We start from the raw sequence: 17,843 nt of genomic DNA, 5'->3' as shown, positions 1-17,843 counted from the left end.
GTTTGGTCTAGTCCGTTTCAAGTCTAAGTCTACTGTTGGCTGGAGTTACTGCATTTCGAGTTTTTGATTATAGGTTGACACGTCTAGCTTGTCTCGACTATAACCAAAACCAGAACTGTATTTCAAAATGAGGATTCAAAATCAGGTTGTATCAAAATAAGAATGTTTAGTTTGGACAAACCTAATATGATCTGACCGAATCAATTTTTAAACTGAACTACATATTAATATGGTATAATTGGATTCATTTTTGCTATATAAAGACTATTCATTTTTTTTTAATAATGGAAATAATACCCAAAAGGCCAAAACCATAAAAACTTATATATATGTTTAATCGGAAATCCCAAAACCAAAAAAAATAAAACTCAACCCGAAACCGAACCAAAGTCTAGATCCAAGAACCTAGATTCATAAATAAGCCAAACATATCCGGTCATCACAACAGTTGGACTTGTCTACCAAAACTACCACATAGGCCGATAGAAGCCAAACTGTTAAGTAAAGATTAAAGAGGATATAGACCCATCACTCATGTCTCTATAAACCACTATTCAATAATGTCTGTTATTTGAAATAAATGAGTTCATTGACGTTCATGTAAAGTCTCAGACTACAATATGAACAGAACCTTAAACTATATAGTATATAGACATATAGACGAATCATATCGTTATAAAATAGATAATGTCGTCACAAATAGACGTATCAAATCTCCCAAAAATTGCACCTAACACTTTTGGAAAAGGTAATACTACTAAACCAAAAAAAAAAAAAAAAGGTTATAAAGCAGATTAATTTGGTGTAAACGCATGTGATGACCCTTCTTTGAAGCATCATATTCGTTACACGTTTACTCTTCTTAGTCCCTACTAAACAGAGAAAATATGAAGAGTAAACGTTTACTCTTCTTAGTCCCTTCTATGTTTCAACCTTGGAATAGAACTCTAACTAGTTAATTCATCACTTAGATTGAAACAAAATATAACTTAGTTATTCATCATTTAAATTCGAACGACGTCACTAACACAAATCATTACGTAGGTTGATATATCATGGTTTTTGCGGTTTTTAACTATGATATAAGGAGTCTTTTAGAGTCTTTTGATTTGTTTTTATGTTATTTTTGAGTCTTTACAGGTTATCTAGGAATTTGGCACGGATGGAACGAAATGGAGCAATTTGGATCGTTTTGGAGCCTTTAACCGAAGAAATCAATTTGGAGTCTGATCAACTGACCAGTGTCGATCGACAATGCAGGAGCATCGATCGACATCCAGGTTTGAGTCATGAAACTCATTTTGTATCGATGACCAGTTGGTTTGAATTGACCACCGGCAGAACTCAACCTGAAATTTTCAACTGATCTCCATTCTCCTTGACTGATCTTGTTCTCGATACGATTCATCAGATTCTTTTTCACTGTAGCATGAATCTTTGTTCCCTGAAAATGACATTGCTGTTAAACTACTAAAATTAAGTTGAATATGGGTTGCTTATGTATATAATAATGGTAGCCCCATATCATAATTACCTAAGCATCAGCGAGTACCATGTCAAATGATTCACCAAATTGTGTTGCATCGGTTCTCCAGGTATGAAGGACACGGACTTGCACTTTCCAGGACGTTTTGAAAGGTTTGACATCTCGAAGGAAAGCGTAGGAAGCAGCCATTGGAAGGTAAGTTTATTAGTTTGGACTGGAGAATTGATGATTTTGTGATGATTTTACGCTACTTGTTGATGAGATATTTATAGGTGATTCACATATGCAATAATAATGAAAGCATAATATCTCTGATTCTATTAATTTCCAAGATTTTTCGAATATTAATGTTTGAGGTTAGGGAAATTTGGATTTTGTTGATAAAACTAAGAAATTTTTTGAGAGTTTGATGGATTAAATCGTGGAATTTTTGATTGATGAAGCGATGATTAAGGTAATTTGGTTTATTAGTTGGTTATGATTTATTTAGTTAGCCGATCTTGATTGTTGTGATGATTTAGTCTTAAAGTTTCAAATATTAAGGTTTCAGTTTAGGGAAGTTTAGATTTTTATGATAATAATAAGCGATATATTGAGATTAATCTGGGAAATATTAAGGTTTTTGTTTTATATCAAATATGGAATAACTAATGGGTAAGGCTTTTCTTTTGCAGTGGATTGCGTAGAAACTGAATCAATAGGACTCGAAGCCCACAAAATTTAGTTTCCGGGTTATTTTGAGAAAGGACGCGGATCCTTGAACACAACGGGTCGGGTAATGTTGTAATTATATTTTTGACCAATTTACCCCTTCCAATTTCAATAAATACTCTCCTTTATGATTAATTGAATGACAATCTGGGAAATTTTGAGCAATTTTCGAATTTGTACTTCTCTTTTGTATATATATAGAGATAAGATCGAAACAGAGACTTTAACGCTCGACCAACGTCTTACTAACTCATCTCAAATTCATACTAACCTATCTTAATTTATCTACGTACACTTAAATTCAAAACAATTGAACTCAAACTCGATTAATCTGATTTGAAAATTTCAAGTTAATATACAAAAGTTGGGAAATAAGGGAAAACAAAGATCAAGTAAAAAAAAAAAAGAGTCTAAGAGCATAATTACTAGTAGTTACTCTCAAGGATACTCTCACTTAAAAATTAAATAATAATGATAAAGTAAATCAAAGAGAGAGAAACGCTTCTCCACTAAGCATCTGAAGCATCGGTTCTTTAAGATATAGCTGTTTATGATTGGCCAATTTTTTTTTACAGATTTTTTATTTAAATATATAATAATATTATAATAAAATAATTAAAATATAGTATTTTGAGTAACAAGGAAGCAGTTCTCGGATGATGATGGTCTAACATTATCACACAACTACAAATTATCATTTCGCTAATTCATTTATTTCATTTCCAAGCTTCTAAAATCCAAAACTCTTGTCTTCAAACCCAAGAAGTCATAGCCAACGCCACTACTGCTAATATCAATCGAAGAAGAATACCTAATGCTACTACTATCCTCTGTCTGACATTTCGCAGTTTCACTACTACACTCCATGCCGTTTTCAATGTAAAAACGGGACGCAGTGTAAGGATGAGATCTTTCTCTATGGTTTTGGCATGGTGGACTTATCTTAAGCTCAAGATTCAAATCTGGACATATTGCTTCGTCAACAACAACAACTGGGTAGTACTCAACGCTCTCTTCTTTACAGCTTAACCCATTTAGATTCTTTTTACTTTGCTTCTGGTCCACAGACTTCTCTGTTTTCTCAAACTTTGACCCAAAGGAAACATCTTTTACAGTTTGGTCCTCTATTTTCGCCTCGTTGATTGCTCTGTGGGTAGAGGGATCAATCCCTTTACTCAAAAGCTTCCTTTTTATATGTGTGTTCCAGTAGTTCTTGATCTCGTTATCTGTTCTTCCAGGTAATCTCGCCGCAATTAAAGACCACCTAATGAAGAGAAAAAACAGAACATAAGTTTCAAGAAACAGAACATAAGGTTTTGAAAACAGAGCATATAGATTAAAAAGAGGGACTTACTTGTTGCCGAGGAGACTATGAAGCTTGATGATAAGTTCATCTTCATCATGTGTAAAGTTTCCTCTTTTGAGATCAGGTCGGAGGTAGTTAATCCAGCGGAGACGACAGCTTTTACCACAACGGAGGAGACCAGCGGCTCTAGGAAGAGATCGCCAACAGCCTTCGCCATGAGACTTGATGTAAGAGACAAGTCTCTCGTCTTCTTCTTTAGTCCAAGCACCTTTATTCATGTGTTCTTTCTCACAGCAAGGAGATCTCCCCATAGCTATTTTCTTGTGATGATGATGATGATGATGATGATGATGATGATGCTTTTGATTCTGTTGCTGAGGGTTTTATGGTGAAAGGAGGAGGGAAGGTTGGAGGTGGAAGGTGAGCCTAATTGGCTTCTAGAAGAGAGTTGGTAGGACACGTTTGAAGGAGTGGCTGGTGGGGCTCTTCCTCTTATTATTAATTTTAATTTCTTTTGTTTTATATTTTCTTTTACATCAAACTATAACTGCCACATTCACATATTCAATATTCACTAGTTTTTTTTTTCTTTTTTCCATTCAATGTAGATCTCAAAAGTGTCAAAACTATACATTGTTCACAACTTTTGTTTTTCTTGCAGTCCATCAAATATCAAAATGAAATGCTAAAAATTTTGCGGTTCAACAATACAAAACCATCATGTCTTTTATCGTTTAACCTCTTACTACCATGTTTTTTTACCATCACTAACGTTTAATAGTTTCGAACCGTTATTACCAAGTAACATAATGTTAATATGTTTTTCGAATATTAAATTTTATCTATGCATGCAGTTTTGAAGAGGTTGAACAGCTTTGTGGTTGATTTCGGTTTTGATGCCATACTCCAAAAAAAAAGCTACTGTCGACGAAGTATGTGAAACTTTTGTTTTCATCGTGGAACTTCCACCGTGGAAGTGTATAACCCCGCCTATAGTGCTGACCAAGAAAACACAATTTATTGTATTGGGGTTGAAACACTCTTTTTATCAGCCAATTTATCAAGAAACGTTTATTTATGCATACAAATTATTTCTTTTAAAGGTGTTAATAGTTAATTGCACATTTTGAAATTTAAAACATAAAACATAACATTGCATGGGAGATGAAAAGAAAATGTAGTCCTAGTCATGTTATGATCTACATAAACAATGACTCAACCAAAATGATGAATCACAAGAATACAAGCTTCTGATTAGTTTAAGTGGTATTTGATAATACATACTTAAATGCTAAATAAAAATTAGCAAACCCCTATATATATTTCCAAAACCCAAACTTTGGCAAAATTCACACCTTAGTCAAAATGTGAACACCATTACACCGTTGAATTATATATATTTTTAATGCAACCACGTGTCACCGGTTTTGTATCCTCAAAATATAATAAAACACAAATACAAACAGATAAATACACAGAAAATAAAAAGAAGTAGGTGTTCTAGAATATCAATGTTTGTACCAAACTCTTATACATCACTATCATCTTGTTGGGGACAAAGCCCCTATGTGCCCATACGTGACGCCTTGTGGATGAATAGTCCAACTTCATTTAATACATAATTATTTATTTATCATAACCCCTAACTCTTTTTTCTTTCATTTAAATGATTGATTGATGGTTAAAAATGTTTGTTGGATAAAAGGTTTATTTTTATTTTTATTTAATTAATTGGTTGCGGTTTTTAGATTGCTTGCTCTAGTTATTGTTTAGTTATTTTAATGACATTTGTTAGGACAAGGCTTGGTTGATAAGTTAAATTAAGCTCCTCAATATTATAACTAGTAAGTAGTACGTACCTTTGAACCTAAAAGATAAACCTATAGTTTATCATATGATGATATACGTAATACGTCCGCATATATAAAGTTATAAACTAATGTCAGTTTTAAAATGTTTAAGACTCAAGTTCGGTTCGTAATTGATGGTACAGTTTTAATAAACAATATTCATCTCTATATTGTTGCTTGAAACGTGGTCATAATTAAAATACTTTAAAAAAAATAGAGTTGATCAGATCCTAATTAAAGACCTGATCAATTGTAAAAGTTGCTTGATTAAGCACATAATATATCCATGAAAAAAAGAAATCGAACAAGATATCTCCAAACAAAACATGCATGATCAAAAAACGAGAAAAGGAAAACCCCATGAAATGTCTTGTATACAACGTTCGAGAAACCAACCTCAGGATTTTCATATTAAACCATGTAATACTAAAGAAGAATAAGTGGTTCTAGTTTATATCCAAAGTCGTAGGTTCAGGAAAAGTGTAGAAATTGTAATTGGTTAAAAAGACAAGAAAGTAAAAGTATGTTTTGAAGGACATTTTTACATAAGAAAATGAAATAGTTAAAAAAAAAAAAAGAGGAAATAGCGGTTTACAATAAAAGAGAATGTCATGGCCCGACCTTTACCTTAATTACAATGTACCAAGACAGATTGCAACATACTACACCGATCATCTTAAAAAGTTGTTCTAACTACTTTATTCTAATTACCATATTAACCCTCCTCATTTTTATGTGTGTTTGTGTCTGCAACTGCAATCTCCATCTATACTACTATCATACAAACGTAAATGATCAAAAGTACGAATATTGGCCGATTCCAAAAAAAAAGAAAAAAAAGAATCACACATAATACTGAAATCTCAATACAAAACTAAAACACGAATCAATAAAAGAGTAAAAAATAATACTTGGCTGATCCAGAAGAATGCATACACAAAATATTATCCTAAACATTAGAAATTAAAAAAAAAAAAAATTGGAGGACATGCATAAAACCAAAAAAAGTCTAAGGAAGCTTCGTACCTAACAATACCAACCATGTCAAGTCCTCGATAGGGTTCGGTTTCAGGTGAGTCCCACTTGTTGTGTGTAAGGTGTGTGGTGGGTACTTTTTCACCAATCTTTATTTCATTTTATTGCCTACTTGATAGTTGATACATGTATTAAAAAGATCTCAATGTTACGTAGAGTACGAGGCAACCATAGAGATCTCAAATTGGTTTTCCAATGTCAAATCTAATTCAAATGGAACCAACCACTCTGAGTCTCTGAACCACACTTAACCGAAATAACAAACTAAACGACCACTTAGAAATCTGAAAACCGGAAACAAATAAGAACTGAACCAATTCTAACCAACAATTAGTCCTAAAGATACGTCCGGTTAAGATCCGAATCATATATTATATACCGATGAACCGATCCATAGTAGATTCGTTTTTACAATGTTCTTCCCTTAAATTGAAAAACCTGAACGAAAACATAAACTGAGCAGCCAAAACCACTGAAAGTGCCGATCACTAACTGTTGGATGAGTTCTCTTTGTCGCAGAAATAAACATAATATAAGAACTAGTTCATATTATCTTGATAAATGCATGCAAAGACTTTCAACAAAAGCCATAAAATCCAGAGAGAAGGTTATAGAGGACTCGTTTCTTCTTTCTATCTCATTTACTTCATCCTTTTACGAACTTCATTGAAGATGCTAAAGGCCACAACAGCAGCAACGACTGCGACTCCACGCTTTGAAAGTTCTAATTTCAGAGTTATGATCCACTCAGTCTCCTCGGTAACTGAAGCCGTTGGTGAGAACCCGAGCTCTGAAAGTTTCTTGTGTGCCTCTGCATAGTCGCTAAAGAATACATCTTCGTCCTGTTGTAAAATAAAAGACAAGAAGAAGAAAAATCAAGAGGCCACTTGCAACACCAATCTTGGCTTGTCTCAAATTGGTTTCTTGGATCAGAATAAAAGATAGGCTTTCAGAATAGTACCTTCGCGTAAAGCTCAACATAACGTCGGAACTCCGGGACATCCAACAAAGTCTCATCTGTCGAAAGTTTCAGCAAACCCTCTGATTCTTTTCCTTTTAGCAATTCCCTGAGACCAACAGAGATTAGGATTAAACCATCTAGTAATCAGTCAGAACTATTTGTTGTACCCAAAGAGAATACTGTCCATGAGTTTAGTGGATCTTACACAAAGTACGAATTATCAAACTTAAGAGGATCTCGAGTCCATGGTCCATCGAAACCTGATCTCTCTAGATGAGCCCTTCCCTAAACATTGAAGTCTAATTAAGAACTTTTATACTTTATACCAAACGACGAATGTGAATCGTGCAGTCAAAGAATTTACCAGAGTATGTGCCCCTGAGAGTGCCACGATATCTTTATCAGACAGTCCCATCCGGTAGAAGACATCTTTAAGATGTTTGAAACCTACATGTCCAGTAGCAGACAGAACTTAACCCCTTATTGAGGAAGAATACTTTCAAAATGATCATTCTATTGTACATTGTGTATTTGCTACTCAAATACAAAGTTTAGGTATTTAATTTTCTGTAAAACATATATAGTGGAGTTTGTGATTAATGGAAAAAGATTTCATCCTACCTTGATTAGCATCCGGAAGTCTTCCTTCGTCGGTGCAGGCATTTGAATCCTATAAGAGTAAAACATATATTTTATTTAGTAAAATGCTTTTGGAAGTAAGCTGTTAAACCATCTTAAAAGGTTAACAAATCTTACTTTTCTTCCCGGAACAAAATTGATGTCAGGTCCACCAGTAATTTCAACTGCTACAACACCCGCAAGCTGAAAAATGACAGAGCCATTTATCGAGTGAAAACGACTCAGATTAAAAACATGCTTGCTATATGATACCAAATGGAGAAAACGATAATACAATTCAGGATATAAGCATCTGCCAAAAATATGTACGCTTCATATAATCAAGGGCTAAATAGAACAACACTGATGAGCATAGTTTCAGGCAACCAATTGAAATGTTCATGCAGCCTTATTTGACACTACCAGATTCATGAAATGTTTCACAAATTCACAGTCAAAGACCAAGTGTCACTTTTTATATTCTGGTCTTTCGTGTCCGTGATGCAAATTTTCTAGCACAGAAATGGTTACTTCTTGTTATATCTCCTCCATAATTGTGACATTGACACCATAAATTTGCGCCTAAAAATACCAAAGAGACCATTAGTGTGAAGAATCTTCACATTACAAAATAGCCAAATTAATAGTACAATCCTGAAGCATAATTGTCAATTCCCCTGTTACTACACCCTGAGGACAACTCAATCGAATATATCTATCTAACAAACTAACACTTCTGATGAGTTTCTGAGACACAAGTGATATATTTTCCTGAGATTTCTAAAGAAAGACTGAAAGAGCATAAATAACAAGGCAATAGGAAATTATACTACCAACACAACTACACAAAAGGGATCGATCTAATGCTGATCTTTGTTTACAGTCTTAAATCCAGTAGAAACCTTTATGCAAAATTCGTTTTCAGGTACCTGGTATAGGTCCGCATAAGTGATTTTGGGATGTTTAGCTTTCACGTCCTCTGAAATATCAAAGAATCAACATCAAATTCAGAAATTTTCTCAAGTCAGTAGACAAGATAATACACCACATAAGTACAAGGTAAAGGTTGCTAACATAAATGAGTACATTAGACACACAGTAACAAATTGAACATGTGAGAACTATAAATCCACAGGACCACTAGTAGAACGATCGTATTACATAGCCAACACATAGTCATCTCTAGGTCTATGTATAAAACGTTCAAAATGTGATAGATCTCATCAGCTATGAACAAATTGAGTGTACTCAATCACTGAATCTCAATTCCAAACCCTAATCCACAGAGAATGAAAAGAAAAAGAAAAAAACGCACCACAGAGATCGATAGCGATCTTCAAACCACTATTAGCACCATGATTATACTCTTCTTCGTTCCTAATGGAACCATTAGGTCCACCGGTCTTCGATTTAGCGTCATAGGTTCCAGCGTCATGCCACCTTTTCACAAACCAGAGAACACAAAACATGAAATCGCACAACATCCACGAGATTTCTCAAGTTCGTAGCACTCAAATATGAGAGAATCGGAAAAAAAAAAAAAAACGGAAATGGAAACTTACGCTAATCGGAGCATGATCGGAGCGCAATTCTTGTTAGCGATGAGAGCACGGAGCTCACGGCGAGCTTTCTTGATCTCCTTAAGGTAAACCGCGTCAACCACGAGTTCCGCCATTGTTGTTACTCTTTGAGTCTGGAGAGGTTCTAGAAAAAGGAGACATTTCATTTTAGCGGCAATATAATTTTCGATTAAACAATGGCATTTTTGTTGGATCTATTAAATTAGCTTACCAATTTGGATTGACGTTAACCTAAACCTTTCTAACGAGTGTTGACCTGAGCTGACCACTTTCTCTTTTTAATATATATACAAGTAAGATTTAGTCTCTTTCGGATGCTACAGCCGATATGGGATACTGGGATTTACTTCCTCATTTACACGAGAAATCGTTTGAGGACTCCTTAAATTTCAAGGGAAAATCTGAAAACTCCTCCATATAAAACATTTTTTATTTTGATTTATTTTTAAATCAAAAACTAAGACAATTACAATCATATCCTAGTATAAACCTAGAAATTACCAAAAATACCTAACCCAACTTCAAACTCAATCGGATCTAGAGGTCTCATTGGATCTATCTCTACTCTACTATTTTTTTAATTCCAAAGACTACAACGTCTCTTTCTCTCTCTCTTCGTGAAAAACTAGGGGATACTAATCGAGAGATCCTTTGCTCTCTTTAAATGTTGTGTTGTTCGATCGATTGTGGTCAGTCATCGATTGTTAGCAAGATGGTGAAGACGAGGTGGACTAAAAAGAGGAAAATTGTCGAGGAAGAACAAGATTCAGGGACGGCGGAGATTTCTCAGCCGGCGGATCTCCCTGCGGTTGGTGATGGAGATGGTGAGGACGAAGTCAAAAGGAGTGATAAAAAGGATGAGGGAGTTGACTCAGAGACTGCGGGAGAAGAAGAGAAGGGAGTCGAAGAGGATGTCGGAAGCGACGAAGGAGAAGAAGAGAGCGAGCCAGATCCCGATGGTGAAGAAGAAGTAGATTCAGACGCATCCTTGGGATAGACTGATTCGGGAGACTCCACCGAGGAAATGGTACGTAGTACCGATTGATTGACCATGTAGAAGTAGGGAAAACATGTTTTTCTAGGTTTGTAATACTAGGATAACATAATATAACTGTTTGGGTTTGGAAAACTAGTATATCTAGGTATAACTATATGTATTGGAAAAACTTGGTTTTACTTGGTAGAACTATTAATTTGGTATAACCTGGTAATACTTGGGACTACTGTTTGTTGCAGGATGCCGATGATGATGAACCGATGGCACTACAACCTTTAAAAATGTACTTTCCAGCGGCGGAGTATAAGAAGAAGATTAAGTTAGGTATGAGGTGTTATGTAAAGGAACTTTTGACAACTTTTGAAAAATTGAAGCATCCGCTCACTACGTTTGAGAGGAATTGATTTGAGAACCATCCACAGTTCAAACACATTTGGCACTTGCCAAAGGACAAAAATCACAAGGTTATGGGCATGTGGATGCTACTTCTCCGAACGGTATGGATTGAAAAGAAAAAGGAAGTTTGGTTTGTTGTTAATGGCGTGCCCATCCGTTATAGTATCAAGGAACATGCCTTGTTATCAGGATTCAATTGCCAAAACTATCCAATTGACTATAACAAAGTTGGAAGCAAGAACTTTGTGAACAATCATTTCAAGAATAAGAAGGTTACTCGTGAAGAAGTGAGAGAAAAGCTCAAGGAGATGGTACCTATGGAACGGTCTCGAGATAGGTTGAAGATGGCTGTCTTATACTTCTTATCCAACATTGTTAACGCACCGACAAAGACAGGAGAACAAGCAACAAAAATTGATGAATTTTTGCAAAATGCGGTTAGTGATCTTAATTTTTGTAAGACGTTTCCTTGGGGGAGATATTCCTTTGATTACATGCTGGAAGAGATTGCTCACACGATGGATCATTTCCATGGGACTGTCACTGAAGGTGTATTATGGCCAGTTGCAGGTTTATGTATTCCTTTGGAGGTAAGTAAAATATATTTAGTATTGGATGTTGCGTGTTGTTCTTATAATTGAAGTTAAGTCTAACTATATGTTTGTTGTGTAGCTTTTAGCATTCGAGGCGATTCAACACTTGAGGAGTCAATTCATAAAAGATAATCCAGGAGCAGACGTTACATGTCCTAGGATGTGCAGGAGAAAGTTCAAGAAATGTGAACTGAGAGGGTTTCCTCTTGAGAAAATAAATGATGAACTTGGTACAATTAAGGTTAGTTTTTATAGTTATTATTAACATCCTATTTATCCTTTGCATTTGAATGAGTTTCAGGTAAAAAGTTTTAATCTTTATATGTTTGCAGGACATAGATAATATCGTAATACCTGAAGATGATAATGAGAAGTCTCTTCTGACAAAAATCACTGAAGAAGAAGAAGACGTCGATGATGTACATGATGTTGTTGTCAACAGTTGGATGCAATGTTATGAAAGAGGATATCATGTCTGGTTTGAAAATATGTTCAATGACGATGTTCAGTCCCGAGCAGAAGTAGGGGGAGTAGGAGGGGAACCTGAGAAAGTGAACGAGGATCTTGCCTTGATTGAAGGACCGGTATACCCTAGTGTATCTGATTTGGTGGATCTCCTAAACTCCTTTAAAAATGAGATGGGAGAGAAGATGGAAGGAATTGTGGATAGGCTTAATGAGTGGGAAGAAAAAGTTGCAACATTGGGAGAAAGAGTTGCATCATTGGAAGAGAAATCGAAGGTAAGATTTGGTCTTTTTGGTAATACTAGAGTATAACAGTTCGTTGGTTATACTTGCTAAAACTAGATTATTTGATTGCAGACGCGTGAAGACAGTGGATACCATTCAGACCTTGCACCAGAAGGTACGGCTGGTCCTGCAGACCCACCACCAAAGCGAATGACAAGGTCATCAAGAAATCAAGGGTGAAGACTAATCTTCGTGTTTTGTATGGTTTTTGTAAACCTTGGATGTTGTGTTATTTTGATTTTGTCTTTGGGAAACTTGGTAAAACTTAGTAAAACTATGTTGTATTGATTTTGTCTTTGGGAAACTTGGTAAAACTATGTTGTATTGATTTTGTCTTTGGGCAACTTGGTAAAACTTAGTAAAACTATGTTGTTTTGATTTTGTCTTTGGGAAACTTGGTAAAACTTAGTAAAACTATGTTGTTTTGATTTTGTCTTTGGGACACTTGGTAAAACTTAGTAAAACTTTGTAAAACTATGTTGTTTTAATTTTGTCTTTGGGAAACTTGGTAAAACTTAGTAAAACTATGTTGTTTGATTTTGTCTTTGGGAAACTTGGTAAAACTTAGTAAAACTATGTTGTTTAACTTGGTAAAACTTAGTAAAACTATGTTGTTTTACTTAATAAAACATGATAGAACATAGAGAAAGTCTTACAACACATAGATAAAGGAAGATAGGGAAGTCTTACAACACATAGATAAGTAGTACATAGTAGATAAATTAGTCAGAATCAAGGCCTTGGATTAACTAGTTCCTTCAGTTTTGCAATATCTTTAGCATTGGAATCCGCAATATTCATCACAAACTCTTTTAGGTTTGCAATCTGCATATGCATTTGCTCCATCTGAAATCCGAGGTTTCGGAGCTTCATGGACTGCTCATTAACCTCCATCCTTAATTTGTTCACCTCTTTTTTTCACAGCATCATCCCCGTTTTTACGAACATGGAAGCCATTGTCCTGCATAAAACTTGGTAAATACACTAGAATTTATAACGACAATAAACGAATCAAAGCCATTACACTAAAATCACCTCAAACACAATGCATTTGAAGTATCTCCTTCCTTCGTTTGGAGAAATCTCTTCGATGATGCGTGCACCACATGAACAAAAAGTAGGAATGTCGTAGTCACCATCACCATCAGCGTAGGCATATGATCCGTCGATTAGTTTTTTGCTCCTTTTCATATCTCTGTAGTATGGATCCTCCTCATCCATCTTAGCAACCTTAATGAAATTTAGATAAGAATTGGAATAATAAGATAGAGAATTGATGGATAATGTCGAATATTTCTAGAAGAGAGAATGGAGAGAGATCTCGAGAAAGTGATATAATATAATTTGGGGATTTTTGAAATTTTAGGGATTTTTGAATTTTTGGGGGATTTTGAAATTTTGGGATTTTTGAAATTTTGGGTAATTTTGAATTTTTCAGAAATTTTGGAGAGGGAAATCGAAATCGAATTCTCTCAAAATTTTTACCCCCATGTGCGCCGTTTTTTCCCCACGTGCGCTGTTATTTCAATCAACGTAGTATTACCAGTGATTTTAGTTGTACCAAAGTCCCAAATAGTTGTACTTTTGATGTTTTACCATTTATTTAGTATTACATATCATTAACATTTGCTTTTCTAGTTTTACAACTGATTTATAGTGTTTAAGGTATGATTAATGGTGTTTTATGAAGTCATATTTGTAAAAAATTAGTTTTTGTAACTTTGTCATCCTACAATGCATATTATTACACAAGTGATGATTAAAGTATAAGGAACATATTGTTTAGTTTGCTTGATAACAACCTACTTTAATATAGTTTGTAATTTATTTTTGTTAAACTTCTTTATCGGTTATTTATGATGTTTTCAAAGTGTTGTTTTACGTCGACTCAATATTTTTTCAATTTTTATTTAGGCATAATTCTTATTTTCAATCAACATAGTTTTATCAGTTGTACATGTTTTACCAGTTGTACCTGTATTACCAAGTTGTACCAGAGTATAACAGAACCAAAATATAATATTACCAAGTTGCAACAGAACCAAAATATAGTATTACCAAGATGCAACAGAACCAAAATATAGTATTACCAAGTTGCAACAGAACCAAAATTATTAGACAATACTACCATTCCCAAATATCAACCATTGGAGTCTTTGTCTCAGCCTCCTCTTATTTTGTGTCCTTGGCCGCTTTTCCCCAACCGATGGATTCCTTTTAACTTTCTTTCTTCCCTGCTTGTTTTTCCGAGGCGGAGGTATGATTTTTTTTGTTTTTGGTCTCATCTGGGACATCCCATTGCGACCTGTCTGGCTCTAAATATATTGTCCTATAATACGCCATTACCCACAACTTTGTCCAATAATATTTTGAACACAACTCATGTAGTTGGAGCTCATGACTTCTATCATCATGCCTTAAGAATTCGATAAAAGCGGCTACAGCGTGTAAGCAAGGATACCTTTCAATATCGAACACCTTGGAACTGCAACTCTTCTGAAGCAAATTCACGAAATAAGGCTTTCCATCACAATCGACGACATTGTATTCAAGTTCAAAACTGTTTAGCTCTGTCACAATCAATTTCTCAGCAATAGGCCATAATTTGTGGAGTATGTTCTCCACTAAAGGCACCAATTTGTTATCAATTGTTCCAGCCACAAAATCCTTCCGATGATCATTAAACCATCTAGAAAACATCGCTATGATTGTATCAAGCAGGGGTATTAGGGAGTACTTTCTTGCATCCTTGAAGACATTGTTCATAGATTCCACACAATTGCTTGTATCTAAGTTGTATCTTTCTCCAGGAAAACAACACCTTGCCCATTTTTCTTTCACAGTATTCTCCTCAAGATAAGCGGCAGCAGAAGGATATCGCGTCTTAAACGCAATATATGCAGTGTTGAAATTAGCCACTGTGTAATGCCTACTCAACTCCATGAATCTCCAAGCGACTACGTCTTTGTTGACGTTTATAACATGACTTTTGACATTTTGAGACAAATGCCAAATACAATATCCATGACGAGCCTGGGAATACACATTAGCTATGGCACCGATAAGTCTTGCATTTCTATCACTAATAAATACCAATTCAGAAGTGTCTGGTATAACAGTTCTCAGCATCTCCAAAAACCAAGTCCAACTTTCATCTTTCTCACCATTGAGTATACCAAACGCTATGGGATAGTGGTGACGATTAGGATCTTGAGCCGAGGCAAAAATAAGTACACCACTGTATCCGTTCTTGAGCCAAGTTGCATCCACAATTATCATTTTTCTCATTACTTGAAACCCTTCAATGCTAACTTCCAAAGCTATGAATAAATACTTGAATCATTCCTTTTCATCCAATTCCACACGTGTTATTGTGCCCTCATTCACCTTCTCTAACATGTGCAAATAGCAATACAACATCTTGTAACTATCTTCAGAGCTACCGCGCAAATCGGTAATAGCTTGATTTTTTCCTCTCAACGCTATCGAGTATGATATATTCACACCTAATTTGGTCTTCACAAGATCCATGATCATTTTAGGAGTTGGAGTATCCATTTTTCCAGGAAAATGATCATGCAAAAGAGTTGCGACTAATTCTGGTGTTCCATGCCTTTTCACGATGCTGTTGGTTCTACTTTGACTTGCCCTAGAGCATGTATGCATATTGGTGTACCTTCTAATCGAGAAAATATCTGTATTTGTAATCCTTCCGGTTTGTAAACGCCATTTGCACAGATCTTTAGTACATTTAAGCACCAAACGTACAGGATCAGACTTCTTAATAAGAAAACCAAAACTGAGAGCAAATGCGCCTTTATTCACCACATCTTGCAATGCCTTCTTATTAGGAAATTCTTGACGGAGACTCAAACCCAATCCGTCTTCTCATGGCCCTACATACTGACTAGCTTCTACAACAGGTTGGGGCTCTACATATTCATCACCCATATCCGATCTAACTATATCGTTATCCACAGCTTCATCACAAGATACAATTCCATCAATTTTGCTTTTACTACCATCAACCTCCTTTATCGGCTCAAATTGTTCTTTTTCTGCATACAAAGTGATGGCATTACATCCTACTTCATCACAGTTCATACCAGTAGAACTTTCCACCACTTTCGACACTTGCATGGGCTCTTCGAGATTAGTGATGACCTCCACATATAATATACATCTACGACTCTCCTTATCAATGGACAATAGATAAACTTTCATATCCTCATCGTCAATAATAGTCCATGGATCCCCACTTCCCACCAGCAGTGCATTGTAAGTCAACCGAAGTGTAGCTTCACTTTCATCTAATGCAAGCTTCTTGTATATCCTAGCTTCTACCATCGACAAAGTTATCTTCTCAACCGATGTCTTCATCATTAAACTATACATGAGACCTTGACATTTAAAATGTATGATGACGCTCATTGTATCCTGCCAAAACAATACAAAACTCTGTTCAGTATTACCAAGTTCTACTAGATATTACCAGTTTTGATAGTTGTACTACGTTGAATAGTAATACTAGTTTTACCAAGTTTTACTTACTAACTCGTTATACTATATAAAACAGTAATACCCAGTTTTACCAAGTTCTACTATCGCCACACATAAACAAATTAAATCGTTGCAAGTTCTCTAATCTGGAATTCACTACGATTCCACAAATGAAATCTATTTCTTGCTAATTCAAACTACTAATCGAACTAAAAACAATGAAATAACACCCAATGTACATACCCCAATAATGGAATTAAGCTCAATGCAGATTATGGAATTCCAGATTTACTTATCTGCAATTCACTACGAATCCACAAATGAAGAGAAGAACTTACTTGAAGGCGTCTTCAATGCAGATTCTGGAAGGCACAACGCCGATGGAGAAGAGGATCTCGAGGGGGAGCTTGACTCTCCTTGACGGCCGTGGAGAGAGCTCGAGCTCGATTTCTCGTTTTTTGTTTTTTTTTTTATTATTATTATTATTCAAATTTAATTATTAAAAATCAAAAATAGAAAAATAAGAAGGAAGGGTAAGTCTGTCCGTTCACATTACTCTGAATGGATAAGGGATATGTAGATTAAAGAGGGAGATAAGAGATTTTTGCCACAGCAGAGTGGACTCCTGAGACGATTCCTCCATTTACACTCACATTTTCTTCACTTTTTTTTTTTAATTTTAAATTCCACGCATTTTACATGATATATAATCAAAATAAATATAATTACAATAAGACCATCTAAAAAAATTAAACTTTTAATAAAAATATTTTACTTTAAAAAAAAATATCCTATATTTTTCGTGATATATGTTTTTTTTTACAATGCAGAAATTATATTTATTTGTAATTATATGAAATCTGAGTTGAAAGTTAGTTTATTTAACAGTTAATAATATAAACAAACATTTTACCCTTCCTTTTTTGGGTAAAATGTATCCTAATATATTTGAAAATGCCCCTATAATCTACTAGTAAACACATATTTCCAACCCTAATATCCATCATACATATATGGTATATACAATAATAACAAGGTGATTTTTAAAAATAATTTAATTA

The 17,843-nt window shown here is 34.9% G+C and overlaps 2 protein-coding genes, 1 long non-coding RNA gene and 1 pseudogene across 6 annotated transcripts; 1 reads left to right on the top strand and 3 right to left on the bottom strand.

The window, feature by feature from the left end:
* Positions 1 to 2,505: 2,505 nt before the first annotated feature.
* LOC104792047 (transcription factor MYB7-like) lies at positions 2,506 to 3,814 on the bottom strand. 3 transcript variants are annotated; one of them, XM_087459157.1, is made up of 3 exons: positions 3,552 to 3,814; positions 2,870 to 3,461; positions 2,506 to 2,622 (listed from the first exon to the last, which is right to left on the bottom strand). In XM_087459157.1, the coding sequence occupies exons 1-2, from the start codon at positions 3,812 to 3,814 to the stop codon at positions 2,909 to 2,911; spliced, it is 816 nt and encodes a 271-aa protein (XP_087315283.1). In that variant the 3' UTR covers positions 2,506 to 2,622; positions 2,870 to 2,908. The 3 variants fall into 3 exon arrangements, with proteins under 3 accessions (XP_087315283.1, XP_087315275.1, XP_087315278.1); XM_087459149.1 differs by having other exon boundaries at positions 2,506 to 2,607; XM_087459152.1 differs by having other exon boundaries at positions 2,878 to 3,461.
* LOC109125849 (uncharacterized) lies at positions 3,054 to 4,181 on the top strand. Its single transcript, XR_002032966.2, has 3 exons — positions 3,054 to 3,193; positions 3,436 to 3,730; positions 3,798 to 4,181. It is a non-coding gene; the product is annotated as an uncharacterized LOC109125849 (long non-coding RNA).
* A 2,559-nt stretch (positions 4,182 to 6,740) lies between these two features.
* On the bottom strand, positions 6,741 to 9,964 carry LOC104792033 (L-ascorbate peroxidase 3). 2 transcript variants are annotated; one of them, XM_010518060.3, is made up of 10 exons: positions 9,759 to 9,964; positions 9,530 to 9,671; positions 9,283 to 9,407; positions 8,897 to 8,946; positions 8,106 to 8,171; positions 7,971 to 8,019; positions 7,714 to 7,796; positions 7,555 to 7,634; positions 7,350 to 7,455; positions 6,741 to 7,230 (listed from the first exon to the last, which is right to left on the bottom strand). In XM_010518060.3, the coding sequence occupies exons 2-10, from the start codon at positions 9,640 to 9,642 to the stop codon at positions 7,030 to 7,032; spliced, it is 873 nt and encodes a 290-aa protein (XP_010516362.2). In that variant the 5' UTR covers positions 9,643 to 9,671; positions 9,759 to 9,964; the 3' UTR covers positions 6,741 to 7,029. The 2 variants fall into 2 exon arrangements, with proteins under 2 accessions (XP_010516362.2, XP_019083899.2); XM_019228354.2 differs by lacking the exon at positions 9,759 to 9,964 and having other exon boundaries at positions 9,530 to 9,717.
* A 4,432-nt stretch (positions 9,965 to 14,396) lies between these two features.
* LOC147949931 (uncharacterized) lies at positions 14,397 to 16,662 on the bottom strand (annotated as a pseudogene).
* Positions 16,663 to 17,843: the final 1,181 nt, after the last annotated feature.

The sequence above is a fragment of the Camelina sativa genome, chromosome 1 (genome assembly GCF_030686135.1).
Source record: "Camelina sativa cultivar CO46 ecotype springtype chromosome 1, ASM3068613v1".
NCBI lineage: Eukaryota > Viridiplantae > Streptophyta > Magnoliopsida > Brassicales > Brassicaceae > Camelina > Camelina sativa.
Note: the sequence above shows the minus strand (reverse complement) of the source record. Positions and strands in the feature narration are given on the sequence as shown.

Bases quoted from the DNA above. Each gene is read 5' to 3' on its own strand.
- LOC104792033 (XM_019228354.2), bottom strand. From the start codon at position 9,693: ATGAAATGTCTCCTTTTTCTAGAACCTCTCCAGACTCAAAGAGTAACA. The intron at 8,172-8,896 runs GTACCTGAAAAC...GTCATTTTTCAG, and splicing joins CTTATGCGGACCTATACCAG to CTTGCGGGTGTTGTAGCAGT. The intron at 7,797-7,970 runs GTAGGATGAAAT...CTGGACATGTAG, and splicing joins ACTTCCGGATGCTAATCAAG to GTTTCAAACATCTTAAAGAT.
- LOC104792047 (XM_087459157.1), bottom strand. From the start codon at position 3,814: ATGGGGAGATCTCCTTGCTGTGAGAAAGAACACATGAATAAAGGTGCT. The intron at 3,462-3,551 runs GTAAGTCCCTCT...TCTCTTCATTAG, and splicing joins CATAGTCTCCTCGGCAACAA to GTGGTCTTTAATTGCGGCGA.